General features: G+C 52.3%; 4 protein-coding genes across 4 annotated transcripts; 1 reads left to right on the forward strand and 3 right to left on the reverse strand.

Moving 5' to 3' along the window:
* Positions 1-5022: 5022 nt before the first annotated feature.
* On the reverse strand, positions 5023-8244 carry PHYSODRAFT_334767 (hypothetical protein; the record flags this gene model as incomplete). Its single annotated transcript, XM_009532058.1, has 4 exons — positions 5023-7170; positions 7214-7477; positions 7512-7688; positions 7729-8244. The coding sequence occupies 4 exons, from the start codon at positions 8242-8244 to the stop codon at positions 5023-5025; spliced, it is 3105 nt and encodes a 1034-aa protein (XP_009530353.1).
* Positions 8245-17609: 9365 nt separating this feature from the next.
* On the reverse strand, positions 17610-18110 carry PHYSODRAFT_302744 (hypothetical protein; the record flags this gene model as incomplete). The annotated part of the gene is made up of 2 exons (XM_009532059.1): positions 17610-17930; positions 17967-18110. 2 exons carry the CDS (start codon positions 18108-18110, stop codon positions 17610-17612), a joined length of 465 nt encoding a protein of 154 aa, XP_009530354.1.
* Positions 18111-18339: 229 nt separating this feature from the next.
* Positions 18340-18498, reverse strand: PHYSODRAFT_418441 (hypothetical protein; the record flags this gene model as incomplete). Its single annotated transcript, XM_009532060.1, has 1 exon — positions 18340-18498. A coding segment is annotated over one exon (159 nt), but the record flags the coding sequence as incomplete, so codon positions are not given.
* Positions 18499-19192: 694 nt separating this feature from the next.
* Positions 19193-20200, forward strand: PHYSODRAFT_316430 (hypothetical protein; the record flags this gene model as incomplete). The annotated part of the gene is made up of 2 exons (XM_009532061.1): positions 19193-19311; positions 19333-20200. The coding sequence occupies 2 exons, from the start codon at positions 19193-19195 to the stop codon at positions 20198-20200; spliced, it is 987 nt and encodes a 328-aa protein (XP_009530356.1).
* Positions 20201-20946: the final 746 nt, after the last annotated feature.

The following is a 20946-nucleotide window of genomic DNA, read 5'->3' on the forward strand; positions in this document are numbered from 1 at the left end:
CTCCGGAAGCAGAGGCACGTTAGCAAGAGCAGCTCGAGCTCGAGTGGAGTCGGCAACCCCCAGCCGTGGAAAGGCCGCAGCGTGAATGGCCGACCAGGATTCTCCTACGGCCTGAGTCGGGGTCCCGGACGGACCGGCTGGTGATGCTCCAGCAGGGCAACGCTGAGTCCCAGGCGGGATCCGTCGAGGGAGTCTCGGATGGAGATGATAAAGAAGCGGAATCCGGTCGACGTCCGACTGTCGAGGACGCTCACAGCGATGTCGGCACTGCAGCTGAGTCTGATCCGAGTTCTGATGAGTGGAACCTGAGCGTCTCTGATTTGGCCGAGTCCGGCCTGGATGGTGACCGCTCGGAAAACATATCCGACCGGGAAGAACCTGACATACCCACTGCGTCGATGCCTAGTACCCCGCTGCGGAAGCTGGAGGAAGAGCACAATCGATGCATGCGAATCAATCAGGAGGAGCTCGACCTGGAAGCTGGAGTGTATGTGCACGAGGGGAGCGAGTTGTTGTCCCAGTTGCGTGACGAATTGGCCCTGCTTCCTGAGTTGAAGGACCTGAGCCCCGAGTGTGATATCGACAAGGCTGATGTTGGAGAGCCCGGACGGACTACCCCGGATGGGGAACAAAAGTTGCGCTCTATACTCAAGTATCACCGCAAGATCTCCCTTGGGGATGGCAATGCTGCGCCGGCCCCGGCCAGGGGCGTGGTGTGTGACCTGGATGTGGGTGACGCAAAACCCGTTGCTCAACGACCAAGGTCCATTGCCCCTCACTTGATGATGAAGGTGTACGAGCTCCTGAAGAAGCTGGTGGAAACGGGTCTGATCGAGATGTCGCTGTCGCCGTGGGCTTCCCCGATTGTAATCGTCCTCAAGAAGAATGGCGTGGACATCCGAATGTGCATCGACTACCGGGTGGTTAATGGATTCATCCGGCTTTCTAGCTACCCGTTGCCCCTGATCGATGATCTTCAGATTGGATTCGAAGCTGCTATGTGGTTCATGAGTCTGGACATGGCGAGCGGGTTCTGGGCGGTCCGGATGACGGAACGTGCGAAGCTAATCTCCGCGTTCATCTGCCCATTCGGACACTTCCAGTGGGTACGCATGTCATTTGGACTCAAGAATGCCCCACTTGTGTATCAGGCGGTGATCACCAACTGCCTTTGGGGTTTCGTGCGTCTCCCGCGGGAAGAAGAAGAGCAGGTGGACCCGGATGTACTCGAGTTCCTCGGTTTGGACCCGTCCGTCCGGGATGAATCCGAACGGGAGAAGGCTGGAGCTAGTGTTCCCGTCCTGGTGGAGCAGATGACTGTGTTCCAACGCAACATCCCGATGCCGTCCCAGCTGGGACCTGTCCTCGGACGGAGTTCCTACATCGATGACATTGCGCATGGGGCGCCCACCTGGGATCAGTTGCGTGAGGACCTGAATGCGCTGCTATTCCGGTTGCGCTATTGGAACATCTCTGTCAGCCTGCCCAAGAGTGAGTGCGGGAAGGTGAGTATCCCGTATCTCTCCCACGAGATCAGTGCCGAAGGACTGCACGCGACTCCGAAGATCGCGAAGGGCGTTCAGGATTTACCGTTCCCGTCTACCCTGAAGGGAGTTCAGTCATTCCTCGGAAGCCTCAACTACTATCACAAGTTCATTGAGGATTTCCCGGTTGTGGCTGCAGTACTGTACGAGCTTACGGATGATCAAGTGAAGTCCGGCCGGGATCTGTCAAGGGCGAAGGAGGCATTCGAGATCTTGAAACGGAAGATCGTGTCGACACCCCTGTTGCGACACCCCGACCGGACCAAGCCATTCGTGATTATCCCGCATAATAACCGCTGGGCCGCCTGCGCTGTCCTCGGCCAGGAGTGTGATGGAGTGATCCAGCCTGTGAGGTTCACGGGGCGCGTAATGAACGACGCGGAGATTCGATACCACATCACCGAGAAGGAGGCGGTTGCTGTCATGCGAGTTCTGGATGTGTTTAACACTCTCGTCCAGGGTTGCCCGATCAAGGTGTACACCAGGTACTCAGTACTGTCCTGGCTGTTGAAGTCCAAGACCGCCGACGGGCGACATGTCCGGTGGGGGTTAACACTATCCCATTGGGACTTGGAAGTGCAGAAGGTGAAGCGAGACGAAGACGGCCTGGCTGCAATCATGGGCGCTGGCATAACGCCGCGTGAGCACATGGACGAGGTTGCTGAGTCGCTCATCCCGGCCAAGGGTCAAGTGAAACCCCCACCGGTGATCAGTGTGGAGATGCTGGAGGCTAATTTCGCTGGATACGTCTTGAGTTTCGACGGAGCTGCGAAGACATCGACGAGGCGAGGAAGTTGTGGGTGTATCATCTGGGAGCTCCCCGGCTGGAAAGTCCTGGCCGCGCGGGGTTTCATCCTGGATGATGTTACGGTGAACGACGCTGAGTACCTCGGCCTCCTGATGGGTTGAAGATGATCCACGACCGGGGTATCCCGGATGTGGTTGTTGTCGGAGACTCTCGGATCGTCATCCAACAGGCTCAAGGACTGATTAACTGCAACCTGCCAAACCTGCAGCGACGTCTGGCCGAGTACGAGGAGATGAAACGGAACTTCGCCTCGATCCGGCTGGTACATGTCAAGCGAGAGTACAACCAGGCTGCAGATTACTTGACGTCCAAGACACTGGTGCTCGGAGAGTCCTGTGCGATAAATGACCCGGACGAGATGGAACATCTGGGGCGAGTCTCTCGTATCCACGAACAGATCATGAAGCCTGAAGTGGCCCCGAGCGACGATCCCCCCGACGAGCCCAGTCGGGAATCTACGACTGGAGTGCCGGATGATGCTGGTCCCGGGCCGGAGTCAGCTCCCCTGCCAATGGCAGCCAGGGTCATGGCCGCATTAACTCGTAGCCAGAGCCGCGAGGACTCCAACCGGGGTGAGCCTATGAACCCACTTGAGTATCAAGCGGAGAGGTGGCGCCGGATCAAGGTGCACCAGGACGCTGACCCCGAGTTGGTCAATCTGAAGAAGTTCCTTAAGGGCGACCTGGATGACTTTTCCCGGCTGGAGATCCGCAAGCTGTCCAAGCGGGCAGACCTATTTGCGTTGGATGTTCGGGACGTACTGTATCGACTGGTCAGGTCCAATCGGGACCAACCTCGCGACAAGACCGACGAGTTGCGCCTAGTCGTACCGGAAGCGCTCCGTCTGGACATGTTGCATTACGCCCATGAGGATTTCCAAGGTGGCCATGAGGGAATAACCCGGACGCACGAGAAACTCCGACTGGAGTTCTACAGGCCGGGGATGTACGCAGATGTTGAAAGATACGTCAAGGAGTGCGCCGACTGCGCCAGTGGCAAAGGGCGCCCGCCGAATCCAGGACCTTCGCCCGGGAACATCGAGCCCGGAGAGCCTTTCGAAGTGGTCTCGATGGACTTCGTGACCCATTTGCCGAAGTCCGAACGGGGTAACACGTTCTGCTCCTGTTCCAGGATGCGTTTTCGGGTTTCGTTATGTGCAAACCGATGAGTTCTACCACCGCTCAGGATGTCGCTGAAGCGTATGAGGAGAGGGTGTTCCGCTGCTTCGGAGCCAGCTCCCTACTGCGTCACGATCAGGATCCCAGGTTCATGAGTGAAGTCTTCACTCGGTTCAGGGAACTTCTGGGTAGCCGACAGCGAGCTACGTTGGCATACCGACCCCAGGCGAATGGACAGCAGGAACGTTCCGTCCAGACTGTGGTGAGGTCCATCCGGGCTTACATCGCAGAAGCTTACCAGAGCGACTGGGATGACCACGCAGAGAGACTCATGTTCGCGCTCAATACGTCGTTTGATGCAACCCGGCTGGACACCCCAGTCTACCTGGTCCACGGTTGGGACGCCAAGAGTACGATCTCAGCTATGCTGGGGCCTAAACCCTCCAGTGTCCCTGAACGGACCGCGTATGAGTGGCGAAGGAAACTCCAGCGGGACTACGGCTACGCTCGGGCATGTGCAGAAGACCTCCAGAGGAAGGCCAAACGGGCTCGCTCGGAAGAGCAAACCCGGAAGTGGAACGAGTTGTCAGACCGGCTCAAGGCAGGCTTCAACGTTGGGGATGCAGTCTGGCTGTACATCCCAAAAGTGCAACCGGGTCTGAGTCGCAAGTTGGCCCACTTGTGGCATGGTCCATTCAGGATCGCCGAAGTGGTTGACGAGTTCCGGGTGAGGCACAAGGTTGAGGACACGGGTTACCGTGTAAACCCTTGGGTTCACATCAGTCGACTGAAATCCCGGGCGTTGTATCCCAAACGGCCTATAATCCAACCGGAGATCGAAGACAACGATGACTTTGACACCGCACTTCTTCCCGAAGACAGCTGGGAAGCGGACAACGAGAATGACGAGTACGAAGTGGAGAAGATCATGGATCTCAGGTGGAACAAGCGTACGCGGACGGCCAAACGGACACGAGAGTATCTCATCAAATGGAAGGGGTACGATGAGCCTGAATGGATACCGATGGCACAGCTGAATTGAGGAGCGCTCTTGTATGAGTTCAATCAAGGGGCGAAAGCCCGAGCGCGGTTCCAAGCCATACAGGCTGGGGACGACCACCCTAACATACAATAGTTGGGAGTGGTCAAGTCCGAATGAAGCGACCCCAGTTGGGAGTATTGATCCCAGTTGGAGATTCCCAGACGGAGACCCGAAATGCCTGGATGTGAATGTGTGAATTACGGAAAATTGATTGTGAATTTGTATGGAGCGAATCAACGATGGAGTTGTGATTATGGAGAGTAACCCGAGCGAGAATGGAGTTCTTGACGACGAGTGTATGAAGTTGACTATGTCGCCCTGAAGGAGGTGCCAAAGCGGCAAGAGATGAACAAGGCTGCGCTCAAGGTTGAACCGACCTGGATAACCTGACCGAAGAAGGAAACGATGAAGACAGCGAAGACGTTAACGGTGATTGTGGAATTAAAGTGTTACGCTACGGATATGCAGCTACATCCAAGACCGCTGTGGATGCTGGATGGGAGGATGACTTCACTGGAACTTGGTCGAGACCCAGTTGTTGACGCGCTCGTGCTCTGGAAGCAGCATCTTGTCGACGATCTTGGCTGGGACGTGCGCCAGACGCTCGTCATCCGTACAGGTAGTCCACTGAGTCCGGCCGGGGTCTTCGAGTTCGGCCATCGCGATCTGGTCAGCCAGGGTGTAACGCGTGCCATCGTCCTTCTTGGTTGATTCGTCGACCAAGTACAGGTAGCAGATCTTGCACGGGTACAACCAGAATCCAGGCTCCCAGACCATCGTTTTCGGCATGCCGGCCTTGATCAGACGCTTGATGCGGGCCTCGAAGGTGCGCGCAACCCCGTCGTGGAGCGCCTGGCGCTTGCGGTGGAGATCTTGAGCCCGTTCGTAGATCGTGAGGTCGTCGCACTTCTCGTCGTCTTCAGGCTTGGTCATCATCATGAACCAGTGCAGGATGTGCCAGAAGGCTGGAAGGTGATCCTTCATGTACTCCACATGTTGGTCCAGGATGCGGATCACAGCTGGGGATAGTTGGTCCCGGCGGTGGAAGTACATGACCTTGACCCGGTTGTTAAACATCTCCAGGCAGGGTTCCTTCTCGACCAGGGCCGCATACTCATCTTCGACTGGAGGCCAACGCCTGGCCAGGTACTTGGTATCAGGCTGCTGAGGTGCGTAGTTAGGAAACCCAGGCGTCTGGCCCTCGATGCCACCTTTCTTCGGAGAGAAACGAGTGCCGACACCACGACGACGCCACGAGACAATGTCCCCAGATGGGGTCTCGATGATCGCCAATTCCCTGCTGTTCAGGTCCTCGTAAGACTTCTGTGCCAGGGGCGACTTGCCACCCTCCCGTGTGGGTTTCGACGTCCGGCTGCGTTTTTTGGGGTTCTTCTTGGACGAAGGTCGATCAGGTTTATCCTGCAGCGCGAACTTCGACCGGGGTTCCTTCTGGGACGACAACCGAGGAGACCGACGCTGGGATGAGGAAGACGACTGGAGCTCGTCCTCAGAGGAGTTGTCCGAAGATGCCTGAACGCGGTTCCGCTTGGGGTTGCGCTTGGGCTTGGACGGCTGCTCCTCATCGGTGTCGCTGTCCGACGAGCTGCTCTCGTCAATGGACTCCGCCTTGGATGGCCCATCCGCGCTCTTCCCAGATGGAGATGTTTTGGCCTTGTCCTCGTAGTCGGAGTCACGAGAGTCGTCACTTTCACTGGAGCCGTCAACTTCGACGATCTCCATCTCGGCAGCAGCCTCCTCGGCCAAGTTGCGCAGTGGCGGAAACTCCTCCGGATACAAACCCGACCGGAGACGTCCCTGGAGCATGACCTCAGCCATCTTGTAGAAGGTCTCGGGGGCATGACGCGTCCAGAGGGTGTCGTCCAGGGTGCCATGGTACACCATCTTGACCAGCATTGCCAGCAGCCAAGGCTTTGGGAAATACTGGTGGGCCGGACAATCCTGACGGAGGATGTCCAAGGCCTCTTCGTACCCATGGTCCATCCGCATGACGAACTGGACATCCAGCCGGACATCCGACCAAGGGAAAAACTCCGGCAGGGATGCAGCACAGTCGGAAATCAGGCGCTTGAAGTCCGTCTGGGGCGACAGAGGGAGCAAATCAGATCCCGGGTGGACCGTGGGTCGCATTTGGACGTACACCGGCCCACGCTTGCTGGAAAGCTCGGCCATACCGCGTGGACATGACCCCGAACGGGACCCCTTGGACGTACGCCGCCTGGGCTTGGACGGAGACCCATCTGCAGGTGGGAAATCCGAACGGAGAGGAGTGGGCGGATTGTCCTCCGACTTCTCTTCACGATCACCATCCTGGTCGCCGTTGCCGCTGCCCGCCTGGTAGTTATCATCGTCGTCCTCGACGTCCGGGTCGACTGGGCCCGGATAGGGCGGGATCATCCTGAACGGACGGTCAGCGGCCTCGACGGTGATGTTGGTGACCCAGTGCGCGGGAGGCGTGGACCCCCGTTGGAAGTGACGAAGCAGACGCACCAGCCTACGCCACCGACCGCGAGTGGCAGCCCCGCCTTGGTTCAGGAACTGCATCAGCCGGTCGGTGTTGAAAGCATCCTCCTGGCTGGTAACACGCAGACGGTGGACGGCCAGAATCGCGCGCTCGAGCTTGGCCTCAGCCTCAGTGACCTTGTTGCGCAGCATGTTTTTCCTTATACAGATGGCTTTGCACCGCCAAGGCGAAGTCTTTCTCCAGCTGGGCTTGGAGCTCCACCTTTTCCGCCCGGAGTGCAGCCACCTCACGCTGGTGATACATCTGCAGGAACCGGTGCTCGTCGACAAGCCTGTCGTAACGCTGTTGCAGGGTGGCGCCCCCGCCGGGAGATACCTCAACCGGCCCTTGAATGGGGATGTCGCCACGCCGTGCCCGGTCGAGGATGCGATGAAGCAGAGACGTCGTGAAGAACAACTTTTCCGCGAAGCGCCCGACTGGGAACTGGGCCAGCACAGAGGCGGACTCCCGGCGCTACAGCAACGAGTTCAAAGTGGTCGAGCTGCGGCAGCCTGGGAGACTCCCGGTTGGCATGCGGGCGCAGCAAGTTATTGCGCAGCTCCGTCTGGCTGCCAACCAGGTTACCCAAGTCGTGGAGGTCCTGGGCGGAGAAGCCGTCGAAGATTGCTAACGCCTCCGTGCCGCCATACCCCTCCTGGATGTAGCGCTCCGACTGATATGCCAATGAACGCGACCAGGTAGGAGTTGCCGTCACCAGGCCGCTTGGGCGGGAGAACGTGGCGTGAAGGCAGGATGTTGACAACTTCTTGAGATCCCGGATGGGTTGACGAGAGGATGCCAAACGCCTTGAAGTCGATCACCTCATCGAACGACAGCAGGCTGGCCACCGCAGCCGTGACGCTTGGCGTGCGCTCGTGCAGAGGATCCCGGATGGGGGCTTCTTCCATGGCCTCGTCCTCTCGGACGGGCCGGTCGTTGGTGTGCAGAGGCGAGATCTTCGCAGAAGACGCCGCGCTCTCCTCCTCCTCTTCTTCCTCCTCGTCCATGTCGTTGCTGTTGCCTGTGCCCTCCTGCTCGTCGACCTTGCGCGCAGGGCTGCCGGCCTTGACCGGCACATGGGCCTCGCCGCTAGCAGCCAGACTGCCGCCGCCGTTGCCCGCGCCCGCCTCCGCACCCCTCACCGGAGGAGCAGAAGGCGGGAGTTGCGCTGGGATAAGCGGCGCGTCGGCGCTCGATGCGGGGGCGTCCATGGTGTGAGTGGTGGCGCGCAGATTTCGTTGTGAGCGGAGATATCGTTGCCGCAGACTGGAAAGAGAAATTGATGAAAAGCGACCCGGTTGGGACAGGGCGCAAAGAAGAGACGCCACAGTTGGGAGTTGACTGAAGACATCCCCATCTGGGCTTGCTCGGATCGTGAGATCTTGTCATGATCGATCGATTCGCCGAATGAACTCTACAATGGATCGTAACAAGAGGGGCGGTTGACCCGATGGGATTGGAGATTTTCGAGGGTTCCCCCAGCTGCGCCTGTGATTGGTTGGCTCAGAGGCTCACTACGGGAGAGGGAGGCAGCGACACGTGGCGTATGGGAAAAGCGGATCCCGGCCGGACTCGCGTTGGCAGTGTACAAGGTTTGGTGACCCTGGATGGAGATGTCCCCAAGAGCGGACCCCGGCTGGAACCAAGTACCGAACGAGAGGCAAAGCCCAAGGGAGCGTAGAAGTGCCTCCGACTGGAGGCCGCCTGCTCTTGGTGCACTGTACAACGCAAGAGGAGCCCGACCGGATCTAGTGAAGACCCAGAAACCGTGAAGCTGTCCAAGACATCCCGGATGTGAAGCCCAAGTGGAGTGTGATCCCGTTTGGAGATAATCATGAATCCCGAATGGAGATACCAAGATACCATCCCAGATGTGAAGATGCAGTATACAAAGTCCAAGATGTTTCCGACCGACCAAGCCGACCAGCCAAGATCTGTTCGGATTCCGTGGAACATTGAACTTCGCTTGCGTACCCAGTGATGATTATACTTGCTGGAAGTATGTTACGAGGGACCGCGGACGATTACGACGACAAGACCATAGCGAAGACAAGTCAAGATAGAGTGCATGTAAAGATCAACAGAAGATAGCCAGACAGACAGAGAGAGAGACCACAGATAACATATAAACAGAGTTCGTTTTGCCAAGGATCGCGCAAGTGAGTTGGAGCAGCCTACCGGGCGTGCATTCCCGGAGGACCGACTAAGTCTACGTGTGAGGGCCCAGCAACTGTGACATCAGGGTCGAGCTCCCGCAACAAAGTCCAGTCCAAGTTGGGGTGAGTACCGGGCGACAACCCGAGGTTGATCCATCCCATTTCATTTCCTGTTTGCGGTTGAGCTCGTCCAGACCAGGAAGGCCCCGCATTTCATATTACCGATTACTTTGTCGCCCCGGTTGGAGTAGCCCCGGGTGGTAAGTACGGATTTAAGAGCTATCGTGTGATAGGAGGTATTCGATTGTGTTAGTTTCCCTCAGTACTTGAGGGTGATGCCGTCTCTCGAGAACGCGTTCCAGTAAGTTGATGGAGCTCGGTACCCTGTTCAACTCGACCGGAATCGTCAATAATCGCGGCTACATCTACGTAGACGACATCGACATCGTTAAGATCGTCAGGGTTGGCTAGCTTGCTACAATCCCCAACTTCCCGTGTGCTATGTTGTAAATCAGTTTCTTCTTACTATGTAATAGCGGTGCAATTTCTGGACAGATGCTGCGGTTGCGAAGCAGGCTCAGGAGATGCCCTTGGGTCGTACGGGTCACACTACCGAAGTATAACCAAATGATTTTGTGTACCTTCCTATTCAGTATCAAACGGTCTTAATTCGTGCACTTGATCGGTCGGCTGGAAGTACAGGTTCCATCTTACAGTAATGTGCGTCAATAAGGGACCTCTGATATGAATAGGAGTGTAAAGGCTATTCAGGCGAACAAGTGGAAAAAGAAAGAACAATGTATTGATTTAGTTAAGAATAAATGACACACTGCTTTTACTAATGAGCGTGGAGTGCAACTAGCACTTCTGAATCGTAGAAGCTGACACATTATCCCACGCAGACTCGCACCACTTCATGGCAGTTAGTAAGTCGACTGTATGTCTAGGGATGCCCAACGTCTTGGCTAGCACCGTAGCATAGAAGACGATCATTGCACCGCTGAGCCTCAGCGGTGCAATGATCAGGGCGGAGCCAGGGACAAAAATGGGGGGGGCATGCGCCCCCCCCATTTTTCGGCGAAGGCGTTTCGATTTTTTTAGATTTTTTTTATTTAGACGGCACATGCATGAAGTTCACACTGTTCCTCCGCTTAGTTGATAATAACATGGAAGGAAAGAGGAAACAACCGGCAATCACGACCTTCTTTGTGAAGAAGCCCCGTCAAGAGCCCGAAGACTTTGACAAGGCCCGCAGTATTGAATCAGATCCTGGGCCACGACCCCAACCTGTAACGCTGCGCGAAAAACAAGAGCAAGCAGCGTTGGAATGGTGTTCGCTCAACAAAATTCCTGATAGAGCCGGAGAATGTTCCGCTGGAGACTTTGTTAGGCGGGATCCTGCTCACAGACCACCAAATATATTTTTCGTTAAGCAGCTGATTGCCGATCCTCAGCTACTGCGTGACGTTATACAATCCTACGTTCGCCTCGGTCCTTACCAACCGCAACTCAAGCAATATCCGGCCCGGGACATCGGTGGATGCATGCGTGCATTTCGGGCCCAGTGGTTTGAAAAAAAAATTCATGGCTCGATTACTCTCCTTCCACGGACGCGGTGTATTGCTTATGCTGCAACCTCAACCGAGAAGTAATGACGCAGCAAAGCGTGCTCACAGTGTATGCACAACCTACAACGGGCTATTGAAACGGGAAAAAGGCCACTACAACAGACGGATTTGCAAAACATGTTGGGACAAAAACCTGCTCGAAACACCACTCAGCTCTGATCGGTTTCGACAATCGGAGATCCTGTCAGAATGACGTTGGTGTGGCTCTGAATTCTCAAAAGATTGGTGAACGACAACAAAACCGGGAGCGCCTGACTTTTATTCTGGAGATCTGCCTTCTCCTAGCAAAACAGGAAATTGCATTTCGGGGCAGCGACGAAAAGGTATACGAGCGGTTTAATTTTTATGTAAGAAATGACATCACTGGACTAACGTTTTTTTACAATGCACAGGATACGTCACAAAATAAAGTCAATTTTCTTGAGATTGTTCAGTTCATGGCACAGCACGCGCCATCGTTTTCTCGCGTAATGTCCTTAGCTGGGGAAAACGCTGTGTACACATCGCCACAAATTCAACGTGAACTGATCAAATGTGCGGCAGATTTTGTTCGAAAGCATATTATGGAGGTCGAGATTGCAGATGGATATTTTTCTGTTCTGGTGGATGAAGCAAGCTGCGTGGCGAAGAAAGAGCACATGGCTATCGTAATTCGTTTTGTGTGCGCTGCAACGGGGACTATTAGAGAAAGATTTTTTGGAACTGTCCATGTTCGCGATACGAATGCGGAGACACTGTACGATGGTTTGATAACGCAGTTAGAGAAGTGGGGATTGCTTTTGGCGAACTGTAGAGGCCAGGGATATGATGGTGCGTCCAACATGTCGGGTGATATTACTGGTCTTCAGCGACGTCTACGCTCCCAGTGTCCTTACGCCTACTATGTTCACTGTTTCGCGCATCGACTTAATCTCGTCCTAGTTGCAGTGACTATGAACACGGTCTCGGTGGTGCAATGCGTCGAAACCGTGCAAGGGATTCACACTACTGTAAGTGATTCGTGTAAAAGGAAAGATCAACTTATTGACGAAGCCGCTGTGGAATTGGAAAAAATGCTTGATCAAGGACATCTAGAATCTGGTAGAGGTTTAAATCAACCAACTTCTACCGAGGGGCTTAGCAAAACAAGGTGGAATTGCCACATTCGCGCGTTAAGAAAAGTCAAGATGCTTTGGGCCCCAATTACAAGTGTGTTGGAGCGTGTAGTGGTCGATGGTGTGAGCCCCCACAAACGCGCTGAGGCGTCAGGAATTTTAGAGAAGATGTGGACTTTCGACTTCGTATTTCATATGGAGATTCTCACTCAAGTTTTGGGAAAAACAAATCGGCTGTCCCAAGTTTTGCAGAAAGATGACGTCGATATCGTGTCAGCTGTGAATATGACGAAGCAGGTATCCAAAGAACTAAAAGAATGCTCGATGATAGTTCTATGACTGGGAACTCGCCAAGTTTTGAATCGATTTGGAGCTCATCGGTCAACTTTTGCTAATCAATACAAGTTGACGACACCCCTCTCATTCCTGACAAAAATGACGTGTGGAAACGACGCGGAATGAGAAGTCGGGGGTGTGGCAGGGCTGGAATTCCAGGAGAGGACTCCTCCAGGGATGGTGTCCAGCCTACACAAGAAGCTCACTATCGTAACGAAGTATACAACTGTATCCTTCGTGACCTGATTTCTGAAATGGATTCACGATTTAGTGGAGAAGTTCTTAGTCTCATGGAATTGTGCGGATCGCTCAGCCCACGTGATAATTTCAAGAATTGGAGCGCTACTAAAATTGTTGAGCTGGCTAAAACATTTTATCACGATGATTGCACCGATGAGCTGGACGACCTTCGAGAAGAGGCCACTCGGTTTCGCAATTTGGCAAAGATCGCCAAAGGTTCCAAAAATTGAAGACAACGCAACAACTATGCATCCAACTCGTCAGAACCGATAACAACGAGCTGTTCCCGACCTTGCACCGAATTATTAACTTGGTGTGTGTGCTGCCTGTAACAACTGCTACTACGGAGAGGTCTTTCTCAGCCATGAAAAGAATTAAGACGCGGCTCAGAACAACAATGGGACATCTTTGGATGTCAAACCTGATGGTTTTGGCTATCCAGCGTGATCTTATAAACAGCATCGACAAAGACTCGTTCCTCGAAAAGTTTAAAGCGATGACAAAGAGAAGAATCGAAATGTAGGTTGTGGATTTTACTTTAAAAAAATCTATGCCCCCTCCCATTTTTTTAAGGCTGGCTCCGCCTCAGCGGCTGAGGCAAATGCCCTCCGCCTCTGCAAGCATGATGAACTCGACGATATTTTGATCGATCTGTAGCTGAACGGAGACGGCTTGTTCTTGAGCTGAGCACTTTCGTGAGGCTGGCGCAACAGCGCGATACGCCCCGAGATGATGCGGCCGATGGTGGCTTTCCCAGGGGGCCTTTGCAGACCGAACTCGACTTAGGTCCAAAGGGCCAGGTCTTCATACTTGGCAGCGGGGGAGCTCTCAGCCTTCTTGATCAGACGCAGCTTCTGCTGCTGGGTGAGGCGAGTTCTAGTCTTGGAGGAGGAGCTCATGAGGTGGGTGGATGGGTAGGGCGCTGGTGTTGTGGCAGATTCCGTTGTGCTTGGAGATCGCGCTGAGCGGGTTGGAGGGAAGGAGTTATCTTCGCGCCCGAATTCAAATGGTAGCTTCAATCACTGATTGGCTAGATCTGACCTCACTAGCCAATCACGTAGTCGCGCTCGTTGCGAAACCAGCCAATAGCGCCAGGATCCTGTCGAAAGTTAACTTAAATCATGTTAGCTGTGTTCTTGACTGACAGCTGTATATAATGTATGTAAGGATATTAGTTGCCACTCAGTTAGCGATCTCCTTACTGCATGATCACCATTAACGTTGGCCAGCGATTGAATTCATGTTGAGCAGGTTGTGTTTTAATATGGACGATGATATGGTGGATAAGAGAATCAGTAAGCGTTGGTTTGAGTGATATTTTAGTGTTTTTTCGGCTACTGTCAGGTACTTAGTAGTTAAATAAGCTATGTATGTGCAACGGCTTTCTGAAAAACAAAATACTGTCATTTACCTATCCTAGCCTACGTGAAACCCTAGTACCGCAGCAGTACGTCCGACAATCAACACCTCTAGCTCTGTGAATACTTGGTCGTTTCGCTTGTGGCTAAAAGGAGAGACTATGTTGTTCCTTCGTCCTATTTTTTCAAATTGCACTTAAAAATGTCAGAACTGAAGTACTTCTAAAATGCACTACCAGCCGAAATTTCTAGTGAATTCAAGAACGGCCACTATTCGTATAAATCCGTTAATTGGGGCATAGCCTCCCTTATAATGAAATAGACTTTTCACCCATTTTACAGGTACTTTTTACTCCAATTTATGAACCTCTGTATTACAATTAAGAATGGGGTAGGGCAAATGAACTATCATAGCCTGCCCGGGGGCGATTTCGATTGAATTTTACCTCTTTTTAAGAACACACGAACTCATGTTGAACGGCGCCCAAACGCGACCCTTCAAATGTTACCTTGTTCGAAGGTATAACAAGTTATTAAACTGAGGTCAACTTTTTATCGAACCGGATATCGCCCCGTTTGTATCATCAAACAAACGATTGCGTTAATCGTTGAAGTTTAAGGTAAGAGTTGACGACCGACGATTTATGCACATGGACCATGGAACCCTTTTCAAGGGGTGGCTGAACTCCGGTTAAATGTGGAAACGGAGGCAAATGACAGTGGACCCCGCCGTAAAAAAACATATGAGAGATCAGGCAGCTCCGTAAAAAGTCTCCGCTAACGTACGAAACAATATACTGAAGAGTCGTTTGGGTTAAGTTATTCATAGATAACCTAATTCAAGGTATCGGTCAGTACACTGATAGATCCTTGGCAAAACTGGCATGGAGCAGTGAAGTCTAAATCCAAAGACTATACTATGCTACCGCTAACTATTACGAACCACTCATGCGGAAGCAAGAAGGCAGCACTAGAAGTAGTTGGCATATTAGTTGCTGCAATCGTTGACTGAAGAAATCTATAAATCGCTTGCTACACACAGTTCTGCAGCAGCGGGGGCAACCGATTACGAAGATGGCATGATACAGAAATCGGTGACTAGGCCAGACGTGACATATAGTGGAGACAATAGCCAGGATGTATGCTCTGTAGCTGTGAAGAAAGCGTGGATAATTCTCTTTTTGCCCTGACATTTGGTATATTATTCTGACAACCTTGATAAATAGACGAAGTATTGTCATTTGCGCAGGAAGTAAGACGTCGTTGCTCTCAACAATGGCATGCTATTTCCTGAGCAAGTTAAAGTAGCAATGTGCAATTCTGACACCAACTTTTGGTCTTGCGTGTTCACAGAAACGCCAAATGTATAGCTAACACTAGCGTTTGTTAAATGTTTGTTACTGTATAGTGAATCTGGCGAACATGTATGTGGAGTGAGACGTGTAGTCGTTCATCTTGAAGCTCTTTTAAATCACTTACAGTGAGTTCGTGTTATTGTGAAAAGCACTTACGTGTTGGGGGGCACACTGCTGGTCTCGCTGTTTCAATTAATGTAATATAAGAGCAAATGTGCATACCGGTGGTTGTTGAATGTAATGTGACTGAATGTTTCGCCATCAGTTACAACTTTACTGATATATTGGCTTGCTGAATGCTCGAGCACGATTTAGCCTGGTACTGTGGGGGATATTTAACGATGTCCACCCGGAAATTTGTTGCAATCGATTCAGCGGCCAACTGTGGCAACGCCAAAGCCATTTATAATGATTCGGAAAGTGTTTATTTACTACTGTAGCATGGAAACCAGGAATAAGCAAAATACTATACATTGATTTACGGTTGAAAGAGGTCGAAAGCTACGACGGCACTACCAGATGCGGCACGAGATCCCTTGCTGTTACGTCAAGCCTCTTTCCTGTCTTCATTTATGGCGGCGACGGATGACTCGGACATGCAAGTTCTAGTTGATCAGCATGTGTGCAACGTCGGGAACACGCGCGCTGTTCACCAGTGCTCGCTGCGCTTGCTCGTGGCATCGGTCCCCGTGCTGCCTATACCGTTTTCCATATTAAACTCCAAGCCCGGTCATTTTAATAAAATCTGATGCAAACCCGGCACTTCGTGCATATATTTTTGAAACCAATTTGGTAAAAGTATGAGTGTGTATAGGATACTTGGGGGCGGTGCTAAGAAGCTAAGATACAACATTTTCCGAAGCAACGCCCCTCTAGCAACCGGGGCGGGATCCCGTCGGCATGTTGTTGGAGCGAGAAAAAAATCCGATGGATGTCGCTTGAGTGGCAGATAATCTATCTATCACATGTATATATGCTTGATTAAAGGGTATGCAAAATAATAGGTAATTTGACTTAATCTCAACCGGATGGGTCAACATAGCTGCATAATTTGATTAAATCACAGGCTATCCAGTATAACAGGTATTTTAGCTATAAACATCAGCAGCGCTCAAACCCATACTTAGCAGGTATTTGATGTGAGAATAATGGCACCTCAGTGGCCTTCACCCATGGACTCTGGATAAATCCAGGGAACAAGTTTGTTAACATGCCTACTCGATACAGCTTACTGGGCCTAACGTGTCCATACCCTGCAAAAACAGCGCAGTCATGAGATAACATTTTTGTCGAAATTTAGAGACTCAAGTCAGATGGTGGTTAGCATGGCGAACATATATTGAAATCAAGTCAATAAAAGAGTCGGAAGAGCTGCAGCACAGATTATATTGCGTTTCATCGTACATGTACGCGCTTGCGTTGCTACGGAGAGACGGTGAACAACACCTTAAAACTGGAGGGAGAGAATCGAATACCATAGTTTTGGGAACGGATCACCAGAGATTTGGACACCACCACCAGAGAATTGGCCGCCGCCACCAATGATCAATGAGGGATCAAATCACCAGAGATATCGCACTCCACCACCAAAGAAAAGGTGTTCTATCACCACAGAAAAGGATTACACCACCACGGTGGTGACACCCTGGTGGTGTCCACCCTATTATAGTGATGGTCAGCACGAGTAGCGAGTTCAGGCCGCCTTGCGTTTGCTGATTCTTTGGCTATCGCAGTCCAGCCTGCACGCGATGTGCTCTTCGCCAGCAATGCCTAGTAGCTCCAAGCGCTCCGACGAGATGGTGCTCGTCGACAAGCATCGGGAAGATGCGGCTGCTGGAGAGGCACAACAATGCCTACAGAGGCCACAAGGACATACAGGCCGGTACGTAGTGATCTATCACTCGCACTCATAACGACATGCTAGCCAGGTATAGCGCATTAAAATGTAGCGTTTGTTGTAAATGCAATTTTCAATTAGATGCACCGCGTTCTTTGAAGCTCGGTGAGGTGTATGGCTGTAGTGCGAGACCAACATATGAACCGCCAATGGCAAAAGCTTTAAGAAATGTATAAATGATGACTGGTGGGCGCCTTTATCAAATGCACTAGCATCTACGGCGTTTAGTCTGCTCGCATGACTGCCGACTACGACTTATCGACCCAAACGATTCTGTGCTGGCGATCTCGGCGTTGATTGTTGCCACTTGAAGTGGGGCTCTTGCGCTGCTTGCACGGGTCATTGGGGCTGCGCCGTAGTTTGAGGCGACATTTATGGTGTGTAGCACCGAATCGCTATAGCTCCGCTGGTATCCATTCGCCCCTTGATATGCAGTGCGTATCTCTGAAAGTGACTCGCTCCGCATTTCACGCTATCTTAAAAGCATTGCCTCGTACGACCCGATCTCCGCTTCAATTGGGGTCAGGCGGAATAACTCCATGCCGGCAGGCGGTTGTGCTCTCGAGGTCTTCACGAATACCACTCTCGGTATCGATGTGATGCTCGATGAATACGGGAGGCGGCGATCTAGGTTGCAGGCCAAGTACTGGAAGCTCATGAAACGTACCTAAGTGATGGCTGGTGTCATCACTTGGCGGACGGGCTTGGGGTCCTTGCTCGGGGTAGTGAGCGGCAGGATCTCCATTCGTATCAGCAGGACAAACTCGACCATCACTGCTTTCTTGGTGAGAATTGACGTCTACTTGACGCCCAGATCCTGGTCGTCGGGAACTCTGCGTGGTAGTACCAGTTTGACGTCGATTACTTACGAAGACCGGTACTGGTGCAGGCATTCCGGGGCAATGCAACGACAGTTCTCTTGTAGCATGTATCACGTGAGTACAGATGCCGAATTTCATGTTGCTAGCACCAAAAACTTGTGTCAGCACCATAAAATTCGTGAGCAGCACCATACTGCACAGCACTGCACCAGTACCAAGCGGGGGGGGGGGTGCGCTGTTGATATCACCTCCCCACAAAAAGCTCATTGTTTCATCGCAGACCGAGCTGCTCTCGATGGTATCATGCTCGACAGCCACAGCTCAAACTGTATGATCTATCAGACTCAGGCTAGAAAGCTGAGCGATAATTTCACTAGCTATAACGTCTACTTTCTTCACTAAAGGCTGTGACATACATGTAGTCATCGCCTGCTTCCAGGGCCTGTAAGTGCAACATCAAAGCCGAAAGTGGTATGCCCTCCCCACGCAGTTCATTCATCCATACCACGAGCTCCTGCTCAGCTTCAGCGGGGAGGGCCATACCTGTGCCGCTCGTCCGAGCATTCTTTTTGAGAGCTGTCTGTCCATGAGCTTTCGCCGCGGTTCGTGGAGAAACTCATCTAGACCGCTGTAGAAGGCGTTAACAGCCGCGGTGATGTCACCGCACTGTGCCCAGACATCGAGCACCTCGATCTTTCTGCTGCCGTAATTGCGGTGCGTCTGCGAGCAGGTAGCATCTAGTGGATTGGGAAATGACCCATTTTTGTGTTGTCAGTTCAAAGTGGAGGATGGCAATAAGGTATTTTGAATGGCTATAATGATTGTCAGTAATAAGCGAACGTCAGTAAAGAATGGAGGATGCCGGTACATGTTGCGGCAGTAATAAATTGCAACCCCTCTGAAGTCGAGCTAACCACCTCTGTGCCGCTACAGTACGAGCGTCGACATTTCTGGCCGGTGCATACGCACTGCAGTGATTATTTCAAGCAAATTCATCCGAGGAAATATGGTACATGTAGCTGAACGGCAAGATTCAAGAGAGGCCTTCGCCATTGGCAATGCTTCGTAGCGGATAAACGCTAGCCTTTGCACCTTATAAAAGGTTTTTGAGCAAGGTGCAATCGAGGATTTTTCTGAAACCGGCCTAGAACAGCTCAGCATGGCCACAACAGTCTGCGCTTAGATTTTGTACTCAGAATCAGATTCAGAAACGTACTCAGTCTTATCCGGTGCATTGCCTCCACTCAACTCCAGCCCTCGAAACACTCGTGGAGATGGAGTCGCGGCCGCGGTTACCGTGGCGAGAGCTCGGTATTGATCTCGTAGAACACGAAGCTGCTATCGCTCTAGAGAGACCCCGAGCTTACGATACGACGAAGAGCCATGAGACGCCGTGAACACTGTGCGGAAGGAGCCAAGACCACAAAATGCGGTACAAAAGGCTGGTTTGTGCTTCGTCGCAATGCAAGGAGGTTGTGCCTTCGACTTGTCCCTGGGAAGGCAAGGTCCTCACTTGTCTTTTGACGCGACGCACCTACCTTTTCGAAGTCGGCGAACATTACACGGACATTGGATCACCGCGAAAAAAGAAACTTTCCGAGCGCCAAAAACAATTTTGCCGAGAGCTCGCAGCTGAGCGCCTACGCCCCCAGCGGATTAGGAATGTCATGGCTCGCAAGGTTGAAGCTCCGCTGTCTTCCCTCCCGTCGCTACAAACTATTCAAAACTTTGTGAACTATTACGCGAGGACCAAGCTGGAAAATCATGATCATCTCAAGGAGCTGCAATTGTGGATTCATGCACGCGCATTTTGTGGCACAGAGGCCAAGTGTGAGCCTTTCACTTTCTCGTGGGAGCACGATCGTGCTGGCAAGCCGGTAGTTGGAACTGGCGCGGATACGAAGCCTTTTTTGGTGGGAATTACGACGAAAGTACTGATCCGACGTCTGACTGAACCTAGCGCGAACTACATCTTACATTTGGATGCCACGTTCAAGATGACCGCCAAAGACTTCCCCGTTCTGGTGGTTGGAATTTCAGACCGCAACCACAGTCTCCATTTGGTGGCATTGTTCGCCATTTCGCAAAGGCTACAGTGGATCTACGAAGGCACGCTCTCCGCTATCAAGCATCTATTTCAATGGGTCACTGGGCAACATTTGGAGCTTCTGCGGGTTATGGGGGATGCCGAAGACGCGCAATATAACGCAGTTTGGTCGGGTTTTGGGAACTCGCCGCGTTTGCAGTTTTTGATGTTTTTTTCCACGTCTTGCTCAACGTGAATAAAAAGATGAAAGCGTTTCCCTCGTATACCAAGGCTGCGCTGCTAGAAGACGTGCGCTGCTTCGGAAAGCGAGTTTGTAGTTGCGCGGGACTTGATTTTACGCAACTGGAAAAAATACGCTGGTCTGGTCGAGTTCGCTTCCCACATGAAATCCCAGTGGCTGTTTGGAAACTTTAGCGTGTGGTAGGTATACGTCAGCCCCAGTGGTTATGCGACCACCACCAGCCCGGTTGAACAGTTCAACCGGATTTTGAAACGTGACTACACTCTAAATCGGCGTCTTAAAATGGGGATGCTGCTGCGTGAGCTCAGCAACTAAAACGATGCTGCTTTCAGCCAATAGGAATCCTAAATGTGTATGGACCACCCGTCGTGGTGGTCGTAAATGTATGTAGCCATTGGTGTACCTTACACCAAGGTCGAGGAAGTGTTCAAACCTCTAACAGACACCGCATCTGTTAGAGTAACAAGTGACTGTAGCCACTTGTGCGTGTAACCCCGTTACACCATCCCCCCGTCAAGGTTAGACGTGCCGGTCTCGCCACGACAACCACCATTGACCGTTTGGTCAATGCGTGCTGTTTGAAGAGAGCGTGCTCGTTCCGTAACGAGCACGTCGAAGTTGAAGACCCCTGGCGCAGCAGCGGAGAACATCTCTGCTGCTGAGTAGCATGCGCGGCAACGTGCGAAGCGTCGCTGCCGCGGGGGCAGGTACCTACGTCTGCCCACGAAGTGTCTTCGGGC

This window comes from Phytophthora sojae (genome assembly GCF_000149755.1).
Source record: "Phytophthora sojae unplaced genomic scaffold PHYSOscaffold_6, whole genome shotgun sequence".
Lineage (NCBI taxonomy): Eukaryota > Oomycota > Peronosporomycetes > Peronosporales > Peronosporaceae > Phytophthora > Phytophthora sojae.